This window comes from Euprymna scolopes, chromosome 11 (genome assembly GCF_053919585.1).
Source record: "Euprymna scolopes isolate OS-2025 chromosome 11, ASM5391958v1, whole genome shotgun sequence".
Taxonomy (NCBI): domain Eukaryota; kingdom Metazoa; phylum Mollusca; class Cephalopoda; order Sepiida; family Sepiolidae; genus Euprymna; species Euprymna scolopes.
In genome coordinates this window covers 103,060,639-103,075,926 of record NC_136492.1, presented here as the reverse complement: position 1 = coordinate 103,075,926, position 15,288 = coordinate 103,060,639, and the positions used below count along the sequence as shown (strand labels likewise).

Here is a 15,288-nt window from a genome sequence, read left to right as displayed (position 1 = left end):
AGGCAGGAGTTATCTCCTTTTGTGGCATATTATGAATGGTTATTTCCCTTGTGACATGCTCGACTTATTAAAATTCCAACAGGACTAGATGTTCAGTATCCTTCACATGATTAAGCTTAAGTTAGCATTTTTTTTTTTTTTCTTTTTAGCATTAAATTTAATGATTTTATGCAATTGTTTTGAAATAATGCTTAGGAACAGTATTCTTCAGGATTTCTCAAAAATTATAATTTCTTTAGTGGAGTGATTGCAACTAAACAGTGTGTTGTAATATTTTTGATATGATAAGAGGGTATGATCACTGAAAGTTGGAAGGTTCTACTTATAGGCACTGGCAATAGGAACTGACCAATCAAATGGAGCCACATTCTGCTAGCAACTAATCAGAAACCAGAATTGCTCCATAAAAATATTGAATCTTTTAGCATTCCTGCATATATTTTTTTTGTGACAACACAAGAAAGATCTTTTACTCTTTGCCTACAAAATTTTGAAATCCAAGACTTTTACAGAAAAGCTACTCACTGAAAACTCTTCATCTCCAGAACTTGTACAGAATCGCCAACTATCAAAAACTCATTAATTTTATCTATCTAAAAACTATCAAAAACTCATTAATTTTATTTATTGCGGACAATTATCCTCATCTTTCATCTTTGTTTCACGACGTTTCGGCCAACTATTCCTCTGGTCTTCATCAGGTGGTAACCGCGACGGATAGGAACTCTGAATATCCTGACTGCATTCACTGCAATTACTGCCTTCAGTAGTTGTTGGGGCCCATGGCGCAGTTGATAGACGTTGAATCTCTACGGTTCCAGGTGAGAATTGTCTGAAGATAGCGGTTTCAATCCTACCCAAAGCCGGCCAGAGGCTTACTTGGCCAAAAAACGTGGTGAGACGACAACAACTACTGAAGGCAGTAATTGCAATGAATGCAGTCAGGAGATTCAGAGTTCCTATCCCGTCGCGGTTACCACTTGACGAAGGCCAGAGGAATAGTTGGCCGAAACGTTGTGAAACAACTAAGAAAAAGATGAGGGTAATAGTCCGCAATAAAAAAAATTAATAAATAATACTCATCTCAGTAAATTCCAATTAAATAATATATATCAGAAACTCTTCTGAAATTAAACATGACTTTCAATTCAAGACAGATAACGGCACTATCAGGTTCACAGATAGTTAGACTTTGAGATTGGCTAACCATATTGTGTGACCTAGTTCATGATTGGCAAATGTGGGCTGCATTGGTTAGTGATGATGTATTTGTTCCTGAGAAAGCTAGCTCAGCTGGACCAGGATAATAGTTGATACAAGTAAAGTGCAAAACTTAAAGGGTTATTGATCAGTTTTGCTTGAACACAAGCCTTTGTAGAATGAAGAAGGTTGTACATTTTCAGTCTAATTAGAAATATTTTTGCTACATTTGTGACTCATAAGTATTGCCATCTTAGCATGATACACATTCGGGAGCTCCTCGGCTAAGACAGATGTATAATAACTAAATTTTCAATTCAAGTCAGAACTATCTTATATAAGGATTTCATTGAAATCTACTTTTACTTCCATAGAAATGGCTTTCAGTTTTTTACTAGCACTGGCATGAGAAAAGTCACTTTTATACTTGGGAGTCATTATTAGAAGCAAAAAAAGAAAAAAAACAACAGCAACAACAACTCTGCCTCCAAAAAACGCAAACAGAATACAAACAACATGCCAACATTAATGCTTGGCAATAGCATATTCGCTTGACACACTCAAAAAATGATCCTCATGCAAAGTTCCTATTTACGATATAAATCCCCTCTATGGAGGCTGCATCATAATTCTAAAATTCTGTAACTCAAAGATCATGTCTGTGAAAACAAAAAGTGCAATATTTATAAAAGAACAACTTAATAATAATAGTAGAATAGTTTTCTTTACATGAAGAAATTTACTAACATAGAAACGGCATATAAGCTCGTAATGAATCTATAACTTATAATAGCAAGAAAACTGGTATTTCCCTGGATTAAATAGGGAACCCTATGTTCTGTTTCCAGCTCGCAGCACCATATTACATTTTTTTCACGTATTATAATATTCCATTTATTGGATAGTACTCATGAACAAGCTCATCATCAATTTGATGAGGAGTATCAGTATTTAAATATGTTTAGTCTTAACCATTTTGAGGCACAGTTACTGACACTTAAGAATGAATAGGAACCCCTGTGCAATCTTGCTCCAAGCACTCACAATTTGTATCTATTATTTTGTAATTTCTATAATTTTGAAGTTATAAATCAAAGCAAATAAACAGTCATATTTTCCTTTTTTATGGACGCTAAGCATAAAAGCTGCTCTCACACACACAATTTTTTAATCAAGGTGAAATATACTTTAGTTTCAAAATCTATAGTTATGGCAGTCTTGATTGAGATTGTTGGACTGACTCCCTCATCTTGGTTGTAATCGTCACAACGTTTCGGCCGTTTTGCCCTCTGGCCTTCATCAGGTGTTTTGTATCGAACTGGGGAACCGTTTGTTAGGAGTCTCGAACCCAACCCTTAATTATTATTATGGGGGTACCATGTTCAGACTCCAGCTAGGCTCTGGGACATAGTTGCTGATTCTCTGTTTTGAATGTTACTTTTTACTGCCTTCGTTCAGGATTGAACTCTGCACCTTTGGGTAACTGTAAACTTTGATACGTCTAGGACCACTCGGCCATATGTCACTTGTCAATTACAACCAAGATGAGGGAGTCAGTCCAACAATCTCAATCAATGAAAACACCTCATCTCAAAAATACAGACAATTATTATGGCAGTCTATTTTCACAATCCTATGATAGACCAGAAATACAACTTTGTAAATGTGTATTAAGGTAATGTTTTATTCAGTATTCATTTTCATAAAATGTCTTCTTTTTTTTTTGGTTTTGTTTTCAGCACAAGCTGCCATTAAATATGCCAGTGAATCAGTATACAACTTCATCTCTTCCTTCGCAAAGGATTAGTCTCACTCCTCTACAACAAAACATTGCTGGTAAGTCTATCCATTGGACACTTCTTGCTATTTTAATATGACTTGACAACCAATGAAAAGAGAGCAAAGATTATTGAATACGAACAAATAAAAGTCTTTCATTTATTGTGTTAAATTGTTTGACTTTTACATTTACTCATTATAACCGAGCAAGTAAACTAGTCTTATTTCTTTTTTGTGACATGATATGATGATTTTAAATGATATTACTCGGCCTTTTTTTATGATAAAATTGACTTTATTTTGAATAGTAAACATTTACATAAACGATTGCAAATGTTTAATCAGAGAAAACTCGTGTTATGTTGATTACTCAGACTATTATTCTCATCTTGAGTGTTATTAGCACAACATTTCGGTCGCTGCAACCTGCAACCTTCTTCGCGTGTTCAGAATATGCTTCTTTTCCTACTAAACATGTTCTCAACACCCGAAGAAGGTCGCAGGTTGCAGCGACCGAAATGTCGTGCTAATAACACCCAAGATGAGAATAATAGTCCGATTAATCAACATAACACAAGCATTCACATCTCGTCAGAAAAATTCAGAATTGCAGAGAAAACTTATGTTTGAAAAAGAGAAAGCAAAACTGAACAACTAATTGTTCTCTTCATGTTATCTACAAGAATTCATTAAACTTAAAAACACTTGTCTAGCTACAACCACTATCAACAATTTCCCCCACCCTCTATCTGTGCTTAAATCTAAACGTAGATTCCATGAACAAAGCTTCTTTCCTAGAATTGCCCACATGTGGAACACTTATCTCATTTGGATTGGTTCTATATTTTATATACAATGAACACTATTTTCACGGAAATATTAAACTCATTTGCTAAATGTGGTTTTTCTATCCAAAAATCTAAATGTTTGTGCTGTCCAGATAAATATCAGCTTTATCAAAACATATTTGTTGATTAAATATATTTCTTATTCTGTGGAATTTCCAGGTGTCCTGCTAGTAAATTAATGAGATTTTGTAAAAATAAATGTTATTTTTGTTTTAAATCCAGTTTCTTATATCTTTTAAGATGTAAAATGACAATAGCATTTATATATATATATATATATATATATATATATATATATATATATAATATCCTGTTTCATTAGTTTTTGCTTAGAAGCTACCAGAAATTAGGATTAATTGCTGAAAAATGTTTTGCTTAAGTCAGTAAAAATTCAGCTTTTTTACAAATATTTAAAACAATACTCTAGTTTTTTTTGTTTTGTTTTTTTTTTCCTTAACTTACACAAAAATTGTAATTTATTGATAGCAACCTTCTGCCTAATAAGATAATTGCATTCTGCATCTAGTCTGATGCACTACAGAATTAGCTGTGGCTATACAGTTCGAAGTTGGAATTGGTTCTCCAGATGCAGGCCTAGGTAGGTGATAAGGAGACCTAGGTTTGCCCAGTTGCCAGGGCCTCCCTCTCTGCGTTGCAAAAAAAGTTCAATGGAAAGGCAAGCCAATACGGTTGGAGCCAACGCAGCTGCAGGAGTTGCTGGAAAGATGTTGCAGTGCTTCACCATCTGCCTATCAGAACTAAACCAGATTTTTTGTCAGAGTTTATTACCTTAGTCTTCGTCTTTCCGAAGGCATCTACAAGGCAGTGGGGCTATTTGCCTATAGTTGGAGAAAATTTGAAAATATTTCCAATTTTGACGAAAATAACGGAGATCTTCATTGTAGTTATGGTTGTATCAAAATGAAAGCGAAATCCTTAAATGATTCTTTTAAACTACATATAAACATGTTATAAAATTACTAAAAATCTTTTTTACCTAATGAGTCACAACAAAAGCAATACGATGAAAACGGTTCAAGTGATGATGGATTGTTGGCATCTGAAGTTTTTATACAGTTCAAAGCTGGAATTGATTCTCTGGATGCAGGCCTAGGCAGGTGATAAGGAGACCTAGTTTTGCCCAATTACCAGGGTCCTCCTCTTGGCATTGCAGACAAAATCTGACAGAAAGGCAAGCCAATATAGTCAGAACCAGCACAGTTGCCGGAAAGGTGTTGCAGTGCTTCATCATCTGCTTATTAGGATTTTTTTGTGTGGGGGTTTACTCCCTTTACCTTTGCCAAGGTATCCATAAGGCAGTGAAGCTATTTGCCCATAGTTGGTGAAAATTTGAAATTATTTCCAATTTTGATGAAAAAATGACAAAAATCAAAATCCTTAAATGAGTCTTCTTAAAAAAGTCGGGCAAATGAAACACGGATTCCATAACAGTGAAAATCTAATTCATAATTATTGACATTAATAAATTAGCCTTTAGTAATATAATTATATTTTATTTAAAAAAAAAAAAAAAACGTATTTGCATTTTTAAATGCATTTTTTTTTTAGGATATCTTTCAAAATGTAAAATAACAATAGCATATATATATATATATATATATATATATATATATATATATATATTTCATATTGTTTTGTTTACTTTTTTATGGTACATGTAAAATTGTATTTTTAAAATGTCTCGATTGCAATTATTTTATATCTATAATATAAAGATGGATGTCTGTCTGTGTGTGTGTCTGGTCACGAATAGGCTCCTATATGGTTGACTATTTTAAAAAACTGATTACATATAATGATAGAAGATGTATCGAGACACAGGAATGGGTATGTTTGATCCTGCAGAACGGTGGTTCATTAGAATTGTGGGGTCTGCGTTCGCGCCTGGTCCACAAAGTATGGAAATAAAAAAAATTTAAATTTAAAAAAAAAACGTTTACAAGTGTTTTTGATATAGATGTACGTAAGAATACTTTGATAAGTATGTTTTAACTTAAATAGGGATGGTATAATAAAATTGTGGGGTCTGCGTTCGCGCCTGACCTCCAAAGAATGGAAATAGGCACAAACTTTAATAAAGACTTTTCATATCTATCTGCGTAAGTATACTTTGATAATTATGTTTCAGTTTGAAGAAATATGGTATAATAAAATTATGGGGGTGTTCGTTCGTGCCTGGCCTCCATAGAATTGAAATATGTCACAAAGTTTAACAAGCTTTTTTAATATAGATCCACAGAATATTGTGATAAGTGTTTCAGTGTGAACAAGTATGGTATAATAAATTATGGGGTTTATCTATTTTATTTTTACTTTCATCATATTTTGCTTTGGTTTTGATACCTCCGAATTCGAAGCTATCTCTTTACAACCCTTCCTTTTCATAACCTATCATACTTTCATAAATCAGAGTCCATTTTCTGTAGGCTGTTTTTGAACCCAGTCAACGACGAGTACTTTAGCTAGTTTAAATATAAAATAATTTAGCCATTTTTTTATCTTGAAAATATTCAAGTAATAGTCGCATTCACTTGTTATATTTTAAAATTGAAACTAATTTTTATTTTATAATTTAATTTTTTAACAATGAACATATCCTTATTTTATATTTTTAAAAATACATTGAATATTAAACATTATGAATATTGTTGACACTTAATCTTTCAATGTTTTTGTTGATTGATAAAATATAACATTATAACATTGGAGTTTTTTTTTTTTTTTTCTTTTGTGTCAGGTAAAATTGGTTCAGGTATTGGTCTCTCAGGTTCCAGTAAACCTACATTAACTGTTGTTAGTAAAGGAGTGTCCTTACCAACAGTAACCATTGTTAGCAAACCTGTTTCAACTCCAACTCCGATGACACCTAAGCCCACTATCAGGATAACCACTGGTAAGGACGTTTTTTTTTTTTTTTTTTTTTTTTTTTTCAGAAGAAAACTGTAGACTTATATTCTTTTTCTTCTTGGTTGTCCATCTGCTGTGAATCTGTTGATGTTAAAAAAAAAAATACATTGAATATTAAACATGAATATTGAAAACTGGACTCACAGGTATGGTCACAGATCGAGCATATGAAGGAAGTGCCAAGTGGAGCAGGGATGGTCTGACGAGCATGTCTCTTTGCATGCTTCAAAGCATGCAAAGGGACTTATGTTATTAGCTGCTTCATCCACAATTGTTTTATGTTTAATAATTTACTTCAGTTGTTTTTGTTTATATTCATATTATAATCATATTTAGTTTAACGGGGGGGGGGGGGGGGTTACGTGTTGCTATTTGTTGAACGTCTTCTAGAAATTGACTTCTAAACTAAACTAATTTATCTCCTACCAGGTTTTTTATTTATCCGGATCTTTCTTTCAAGTTCATCTCTATCACTTCTGCTCCTGTTTTCCTTGGCTTTTTCCTGCCAACCAACCCTGCTACGTCAACTGTTACATATCTAACCCAAGAACTCTCATCTATTCTTTCAATATAATCTAACCATATCTTTGTTTTGCGTATATACATCTTATGTTGTCCAGGTTTAATTTTTCTTTGGAGTCATCAGATCTAAGCCTTTCTTTAAAACTTACACATCCATCATATTATTTCTCTCTATGCAACACGTCTTCAATCCTTACTAGCCAAGTTTCACTTTAATACATTATCACACTTTGTACTGATGCCTGATAGACTCTTCCATTGGTCAACAGTATTAAAATTTTGCTGGTTAGTAATGATAGAAGTTCCCTGAACATATTTCATTCATTCCTAACTCTTGCAATCACACTAGCTCCTCCCTGAGCTCCAATGGCATCACTAAGGTAAGAAAACCTTTGAAAAACCTCGATAGCTTCACTATCCAAATTTATTTTCTTCACATCTGAATTTCCATTCATCTCCATTGTTTTACAATTCTTGCATAGAAGTTGAGATATGATTGGCATCCTATCTATAATTCCACTGTACTTTTTGTGTGCCTAATACCTACAAGTAAGTACCACAAAAAATTCAGTTGAACAAACTGAGGAAGAAAACTTTCCTCTTTTTCAGAGCTTTCCAACACTGATCATCACTTTGGACTTGTTAACATTAACTCTTAGATTTTTACTTTCCGTAACATTTCTTCCAAGTATTTAGCTTAAAAATATACCTTTTTAAGCAAGTACTAAATTATCAGCATGAAGTTTCTCTTCCAGATAAACCATATAAAACTTTGTGGATAATATTTCTAAGACAAATAAAAAACAAGATTCTGTACAGATGGCTGATATACTCCTACTTTAACATTAAAGTTGTCACTAAATATACTAACATAACTGAGTATTTCTGTACATTGCTTAAACAACCACTTATTTGTCCTTAATTCATGTAAAGCTAATCACATAATATCTCTTGGCTCTGTGTCACAGTAAAAGTGTTCCAGGTTTTCCTGGAATTTTAGATTTTATCGATTAATTGTCTAGATTTAACAAAAAAAAAAAAATATCTGAATTTTTTAGATAAGGATTGATAATTTGTATCTGTTTATTCAAACTACTGCTTTCATCTTGAGTGTTATTTGCACAACATTTCAGCTTATATTGTAGAGAACAACCCACTGGTTTGTGATTTCTTGATAAACATATCTTCTTCAGGTATATCTTGTCAAACTTGAGAATCCAACAGAACGGGAATATGTTACCCTTGTGGATTAAATAAAAATTCCATTCTAAATTCCATGTAGATTCACAAGTTTAACAAAAAGACTCCCGAGTTCAACAAGAAACACCTGAAGGAGGACTCTGTTGTAAGAAACAATCCACTGATTTGTGTTTTTTTAATGAACATACTGACCATTTTTCTTCATCTTTAACTGTATTAGTCTGGCCTTCATCTTCTAGTTTCCTTTACCTGTACTTTGGATAAGAGTCCTGGCCTTGCTCGGTATACTGAAGAAATTCTTTAGGGTACTTTTTGGAGCATTTGTTGTTGATCATACATGGGCAACTTGGATGCAATGACTCACAAGGTCCGTGCACCATATGTGTCATCATTTTTGTGTGAAGATCAGGGTCTTCCTCTTTGTCAGGGATTCATTTGTTCTGGTTGAATTCTGTCCCCTGGGGGCTGCCAGGTGAGTATGTGTACATGCGGCAGTCCTCTCTTTTGATATTTAATGCTGTACAGGAAAAACCTTAACCTGACAAATCCTCCTTTTTTTGATAAATTCCATTAGTTTTTAGCCTCTATCTAAAGACCCTGATAACAATATCTGGACAATCCCGAGGTTTTTGTCCTTGAAGAAACTTTTCTATAATTTCCGTCCACTTTGAATTTGTCGTGAAAATGATGAAGAGGTTGGCTCAGCCCATTCGCCGAACGTAAGCCATGGCATCACTTTAACGCTCAAACACGTATCTAGGGCTTCCTGTGTAAGTTGCTAGGACCACTCATTCGGCAATCTGTTATGGATTCCAAGAATTGAATCCCTCGTTGCCATAATTGTCAGCTCACAAGGTCTGTTGCTCCCATCTCCGGAACTGTAAACATTGTTTCAATCTTGCAATACACATCTACCAGTCATTGTTGAAACAGCCTTTGGTACCAGAGAAAATAGTTTCCAGGCTGAGTCAGCAAATGGTTGGAATAAAACTGCTGTTGGGTAACTTTTCGTCCATTGGATGCCTTCATGTAGATAAGATGGAGAACCATAGGGTACATTAAAGTATTGTAGAGAGGATGTAGTTTGGAGATCCTTTTCAATGTATTATTTTTCAAACACAAGACAATATCTCTGTTTGCTATTGGTTTAATTAATAATCCAATCTCATACATCGTTGTTGGAGCATTGAATCGCAGTGGGTGCTCTCCTTGTGCTATTTGGTCCTCCTTTGTGACAATTTTGTGTTCTTCCAAGTTTTCCTCTCCTTTGTTGTTTTCAATTGACAAATTAGGCTGTTGTTCTCATGTAAAAATTCAGTCAGCCTTTGGAGAATGTCTTAGTTGAGTCTATTGTCACGTCCCAGACTATGTAGTTCCTCTTCCAGACTATCCAAGAAGTAGATTTGAATAAACTTTGCCACTCCATCTTCAGGTGGCAAAAGGCTCCCAATTTTGTGGCAAACTTGGCCTCAAATTCTTAAAGAAGGATTCCACCAATGTACCGTTGCATTTTTGTGACCAAATGAAGTAATTGTAAGACAAGTGTTGTAACTGCATAGATTTTACAAGAACTCTTTTGAGATGGGACCTTTGCCTGAGAGCAAATCTTGCAGAAACTTGGGGCAGTGGTGGAAAGCTATCAAACACAATCTTGCCAGAAGAACAACTGGTGGTCTCTCCTTTAAATTTTGCAGCTGAGACATACTTTGCCCATTTTTCTCATGTCAGCTGTAGTAAGAGAGTCATTTTTATGGTAGAGCAATCCTTTTCTATTTCTTGTTGTCTCAAAGCAGTCATTCGTTGTCTAGCTGCTTCTTTTTCTGTTATTTGCTGGAGCAAAGTCTCTCGCTCATACCCTTGGGATAGGCAAAAGATTCATTCTCTCTTTTTTGAGCTTCTCTTAACTCACCTCGTTTACGTCCTCTTGTTTCCTCATCTATTTCAGTTTCTTCTGGCTTTTCTCAATTGACCTGGTGTACGTCATCTTGTTGTTTCCTCATCTTTTTTCATTTGCTCGTCGTATATTGCTTCTCTTTCCTGACCATCTCTTTGCCTTTCTTGAATTTCCTCTTGTGATAAATTCAACCACCTTGCAGCATGTCTAGTTTTTCAGCTTCCTTTGGTTTGCTCTTTCTAAATTTTTTAATCGTGCTCTCCTTTCTCTTTGACGTATTCTGTTGAGTTTCAGACGTTTTTCTCTTTGTGAAGCATTTTTCATTAGAGTAATTTTTAGTCCATTAGCTTCTAATCTTGCTAATCAGTTTTGGTTCTATTGCGTTTGGGTGGCATCTTTAGTGCGTATATGAAAGGGGAAAGTATTATCTTAAATTTTTCAAAGGAATTATATGCATCTCAAGAAAAAAAGATCCTTAATGATTCGTTACATTGTTTTTGGCAGCGTTGTTTTGGAAGGTCAAAGTTAAGAGATACAATGTAATAAATTTTGGCCAGTGTAAGGGACTATGATCATGCAAAATTTCATATAGATTGGTTGGGGGAGGGGGGGTGATCTGATTCAAATTCATAAAGAAGTTAGCCAGCACAATGGCGGCGACCCCCAACTTGGTATGCACCAGCCTTAGGTGGGGAAGTATATGAAGAGCCGCACCAAATATGACCTTAACCTTGAAAAATGGTGTAAACTATCCTTAAGTCGGAGACCATCATCATGTCAGGTTTGGTCATGATTGGTCCAGTGGTGTGCGTGGTAGGCAAGTATATATATATATATATATATATATATATATATATATATATATATATATACATATGCTATGACTTTGACCATTACCTTGGAAAATGGTGTGCACCATCCCTAGGTGGCGAACCATCATGTCAGGTTTGGTTATGATCGGTCCAGTGGTGTGGGCTTGTAGGAGAGTTATAAACACAGATACATACACACACACGAATGCTACTACTTTATATATATAAATATATATATTCACTCGAAGCAAGATATAGGATTCACTTTATGATTAAATCATATTCAGGATTTTCCAGAGACATTTCCTTAATTGCCATTCATGATGTCAACTCTGTTGGGTAATTTGGACCAGTGTTTCTTATCGATACACCATCTCCAGGTATCCAGGTAATTGCCTGCCATGGCTAAAGAGCACTTCTGTTCTGTTAATTTTATGCGCCACCGCTCATTGCAAAATCCAACTTCTGTTCAGGATCGTATATACTATATAATTTCAGCATTAAATAACACTAAAGTGTATAGAAAAACAGACAAATCAAATCCTATGTTATTTTTCTTTTCTAGGTTCAAAGCATCCCATCAGCACGAGCATTTCTAGTGGTCCAAGCATGCCACTTAACCAACCAATCACTGTAACAACCAGCAGCACAACAATGCCTGCAAGTGTTGGCATTACCACTTCAAGCAGTACCTCATCCAGTGCTATGGTCACTGGTGTATCTCAACCTTCTCTTCCACCACCACCACCTCCTCCCCCTCCAAGCATCAGCCAGACAAATACTCCACAGACAGTGACTTCAGCACCACCAGTCTCAGGGACACAGACTACTGTTAACCCATTGAAAAGAAAACATCCAGATGACGATTATGACCAACCGTGATTGAATGTTTTAAACTGATATGGACAGTTTCTTTTTTTCTTTTTTTTTTCTTTTTTAATCTATTTTATTCTCCCTTCTGTCTAAGTTGTTACTTTGATGGCTGCATTCTTATGAAGGATATGAAAGAGTAGCAATTTAAATTGAAACATAAAATAAAGTAGCCATTGAACTATATTGAATTTTGTCTTCCCTTAAAAAAAGTATGTGGGGAGGGGGTTTCAAATTTTTTTTGATCTCATTTAATTGGTTCTGGCTAGGAAGAAAGTGTAGTGTCTGTTCTGATGCTACATTTTGTCTTTTTTTGTTCTCAGTCAGTGAAGGAGAAATACTTCTAGACTGAGACAATTTTAACTTTAGTTACAGTTTTTAAAGAATTAGTCTTGATTCCTGTGTTTGTATGTTGTCAGCAACAGCTTAAATCATTAACTCCATTTTGATTATCCATGTTTCTTTTTCATTCTTTAACTTTGTATTCAAATTCATTTCGATTCGTATGTACTTCTTGTTCACTCTTAAGACTTTTTGCATCTATTACTAATGGAGATTGGTGCTTCCAGATCAGGTTTTCTGAAGATAAAATCTGACATCAAACATTAATGTTGTTCTTTTTTTCTCTTTGCAAAACTCAATCATGTTCTGCAAAGTAACAAACAAAAACAATTTTCCTCTACAAAACAACCAAACCAAGCACCATGAATAAATATTTGAAAATATAAAGAACTTGAAGCATAAAAGCTTTTTCCAAGATTCCTGGATTCAGCATTAAATAATTCAAAAATGTTAATATGCTGTAAGACCAAACAGCCCACAGCCCACTAATAGAGATTTGGTATCCATCTGAATCCAAAACTATACTATAACTATTGTATTATCTTTCAGTGCTTAACTCAAAGAGATGAGTGTAGTGTAGTATCTGTTTTTTTTTTATCATGAGTTCATTTTTTCACGTATTACCTCCTTTTTTGATTGTGGTGTAATATGTTTGTTTGCCATGGTACCATTACCCAAGCATTACCATCTTTGTGTAGTTGAGGCTTAGTGTAGTATATGTTTTGTTCTCATGAACCCATCTTCCTAAGTATTACCCCTTTTGGGAAGAGAGGAGTAACATACTTGAACAAAAAATTGTCACAATCAGCTGTTCATTAGCATACTCAACAATTATATATTTACCAGCAAAAACATTTGATTAGTTGCTCCATGTAACGATGATGTCACAGTTTTTAATTACTTTGATTTTTGTTACATTTTCACCATTACAGGTGTTTTTTAATTTTAGAAAATTTTATTTTATATAAAAAAAGATTTTGCTTACAAAATGATTCAAATCAATTAGTGTGTGACCAAATTGATTACATTTCGTTTAGTAAATCAATAACTGATTTACTAATCTTGGCAGCATTTACCCAGGATGGATTGAGCTGGTCCTTCCCATAGAACACACAGCATCCCAGATGAAAGCAGACCATGCATGATTGTCCACAGTATCCAAGATAGTTATAGGTAGCCAATCTTGATACCAGTGGCAAACACTATAGACCTGTTGGCTGGAGGTAGGTTCAATGTTGATTTTGATGGTGGGTAATCACATCTTCAACTGGCCTCCCAGGCATCTTCACCAGTCTTGGAGTGGTTCTGGAACTATTATTTTGTGCATTTACTAATCATCTATGTATGATTTATGAATATGAATTTAATGAAGCGGAAAATTGATTTCTTTTACTTTTTCTTCTATCTCTTAATCAATCTCGACACTAGATCTTGCAAGTTTTCAAAGTTTTCCTTTTTTTTTGGAAATTACTATTTTTTTCGCATGGGGGAAAGACAATATTGTGCAAAATAAAATTACATACATGCATAAATAATTTTTTTTTTTATTTATGATGCCATTGAATAAAGATATTTTCATTGATAACTTGTCCTGTGATTTATTCATTGATAAAATTTTATTCCACATCATCAACAGAACACTAAAAATGAGATTCTATATTTGTTTGTTTTGTTTTTTTTTTTCATATGAATACATGTCAATGCTCTCTGAAAATTGGGGGAAAAATATTTGAGTAATCTCCCCTTAATTAAGTTATTGCAAAAATTTATTTACAAAAGATGACAGGGTTCAATTTTATGCACATATGACTTTATTGCTGTACTTTGCTAAATAATCTGTTTCAGTGTATGGTTACATTCAAAGCATCAGGAAATTGGATCAGATATCTTCTTGGCTTCGCAGGCTTAAAACATTCCTTCAAATAATGACATTGGACAGGTGCTTATAAAAAGCAAGTCAACTCACAATGGTTGCTGATGTAGCATGATAATGATAGGCTCGAACAGTTGAGGAAGTGCAAATTGTAGAACCAATCACTCCACTCCTCTCCATGGCGATCTATGTATGAATTTATCATAAAATAATTGTAACATAGCATAGGATAGAATTAGACAAATCCTTTCTATTTTTTTTATTCTTTTTCAAAAAGGCCATCTTTTTTTTAATTTGGAGGTTAAAGGGCAACATGAGGGAAAATCTAAAATACTATTAGTTCTTAAAAAAAAATGAGAAGTGTGTGGAGATACAGTTTTGACTGGGGTTATCTGCTGCTAATATAGATGTAGATAGAAATAAAGACAAATCTTATAAAACTCACTATGTCTGTCTCCATTTTTTTTTTCAAACTGCATCTCTGCTGAGACGAAAGGTCACAGAGTGACACGAGGTGGGTTAAATAATTGTGTTTTTAAAAAAACAAATTTGTGGATTTTTGTTTTAGTCTTTACCCTGTTAAAATAGTTTCTAAGGGGTCAAAATTGAAAGAAGTTAGAACTTGGCAAGTGTAAGTTTGTTACGTTGTGTATGTATATGAATATGTTCCAAAACGACATATATGTTGAATAGTGGGTTTTATATTTTATCTGTATATTCATGTATATGTAAATGCATGTATGTGTATACATCGTATCATTTAGTTGATCATCTAGTGTGTATATTTTAACATTTATGCAACAGTTCTAACGGGAAATGATTGACATGGACGTATCAAAGCAGTTGTAGACAAACAGTCCTTTTTAACAGCTGTAAATAACACAACACATACCTGGATTATATATGAACATTTATTTTCATGATTCCAGCCAGCACCTTCAGAGATTACAATGTCTTCACATCTTGGCTGCCTGAGAAAACGCCGCTCCCTGCGTCATGGAGAGACCTTGAGTCATCCGT

The 15,288-nt window shown here is 34.2% G+C and overlaps 1 protein-coding gene across 1 annotated transcript in view; it reads left to right on the top strand.

Annotated features, from left to right (window-relative positions):
• LOC145288025 (transcription initiation factor TFIID subunit 9-like) overlaps positions 1-13,980 on the top strand; it is a 29,760-nt gene extending 15,780 nt beyond the window's left edge. The window contains exons 4-6 of the mRNA XM_080136031.1: positions 2,940-3,036; positions 6,586-6,741; positions 11,749-13,980. Coding sequence (XP_079992157.1) covers positions 2,940-3,036; positions 6,586-6,741; positions 11,749-12,065 — 570 coding nt within the window. The 3' untranslated portion in view covers positions 12,066-13,980. The remainder of the gene's footprint in view (positions 1-2,939; positions 3,037-6,585; positions 6,742-11,748) is intronic.
• Positions 13,981-15,288: the final 1,308 nt, after the last annotated feature.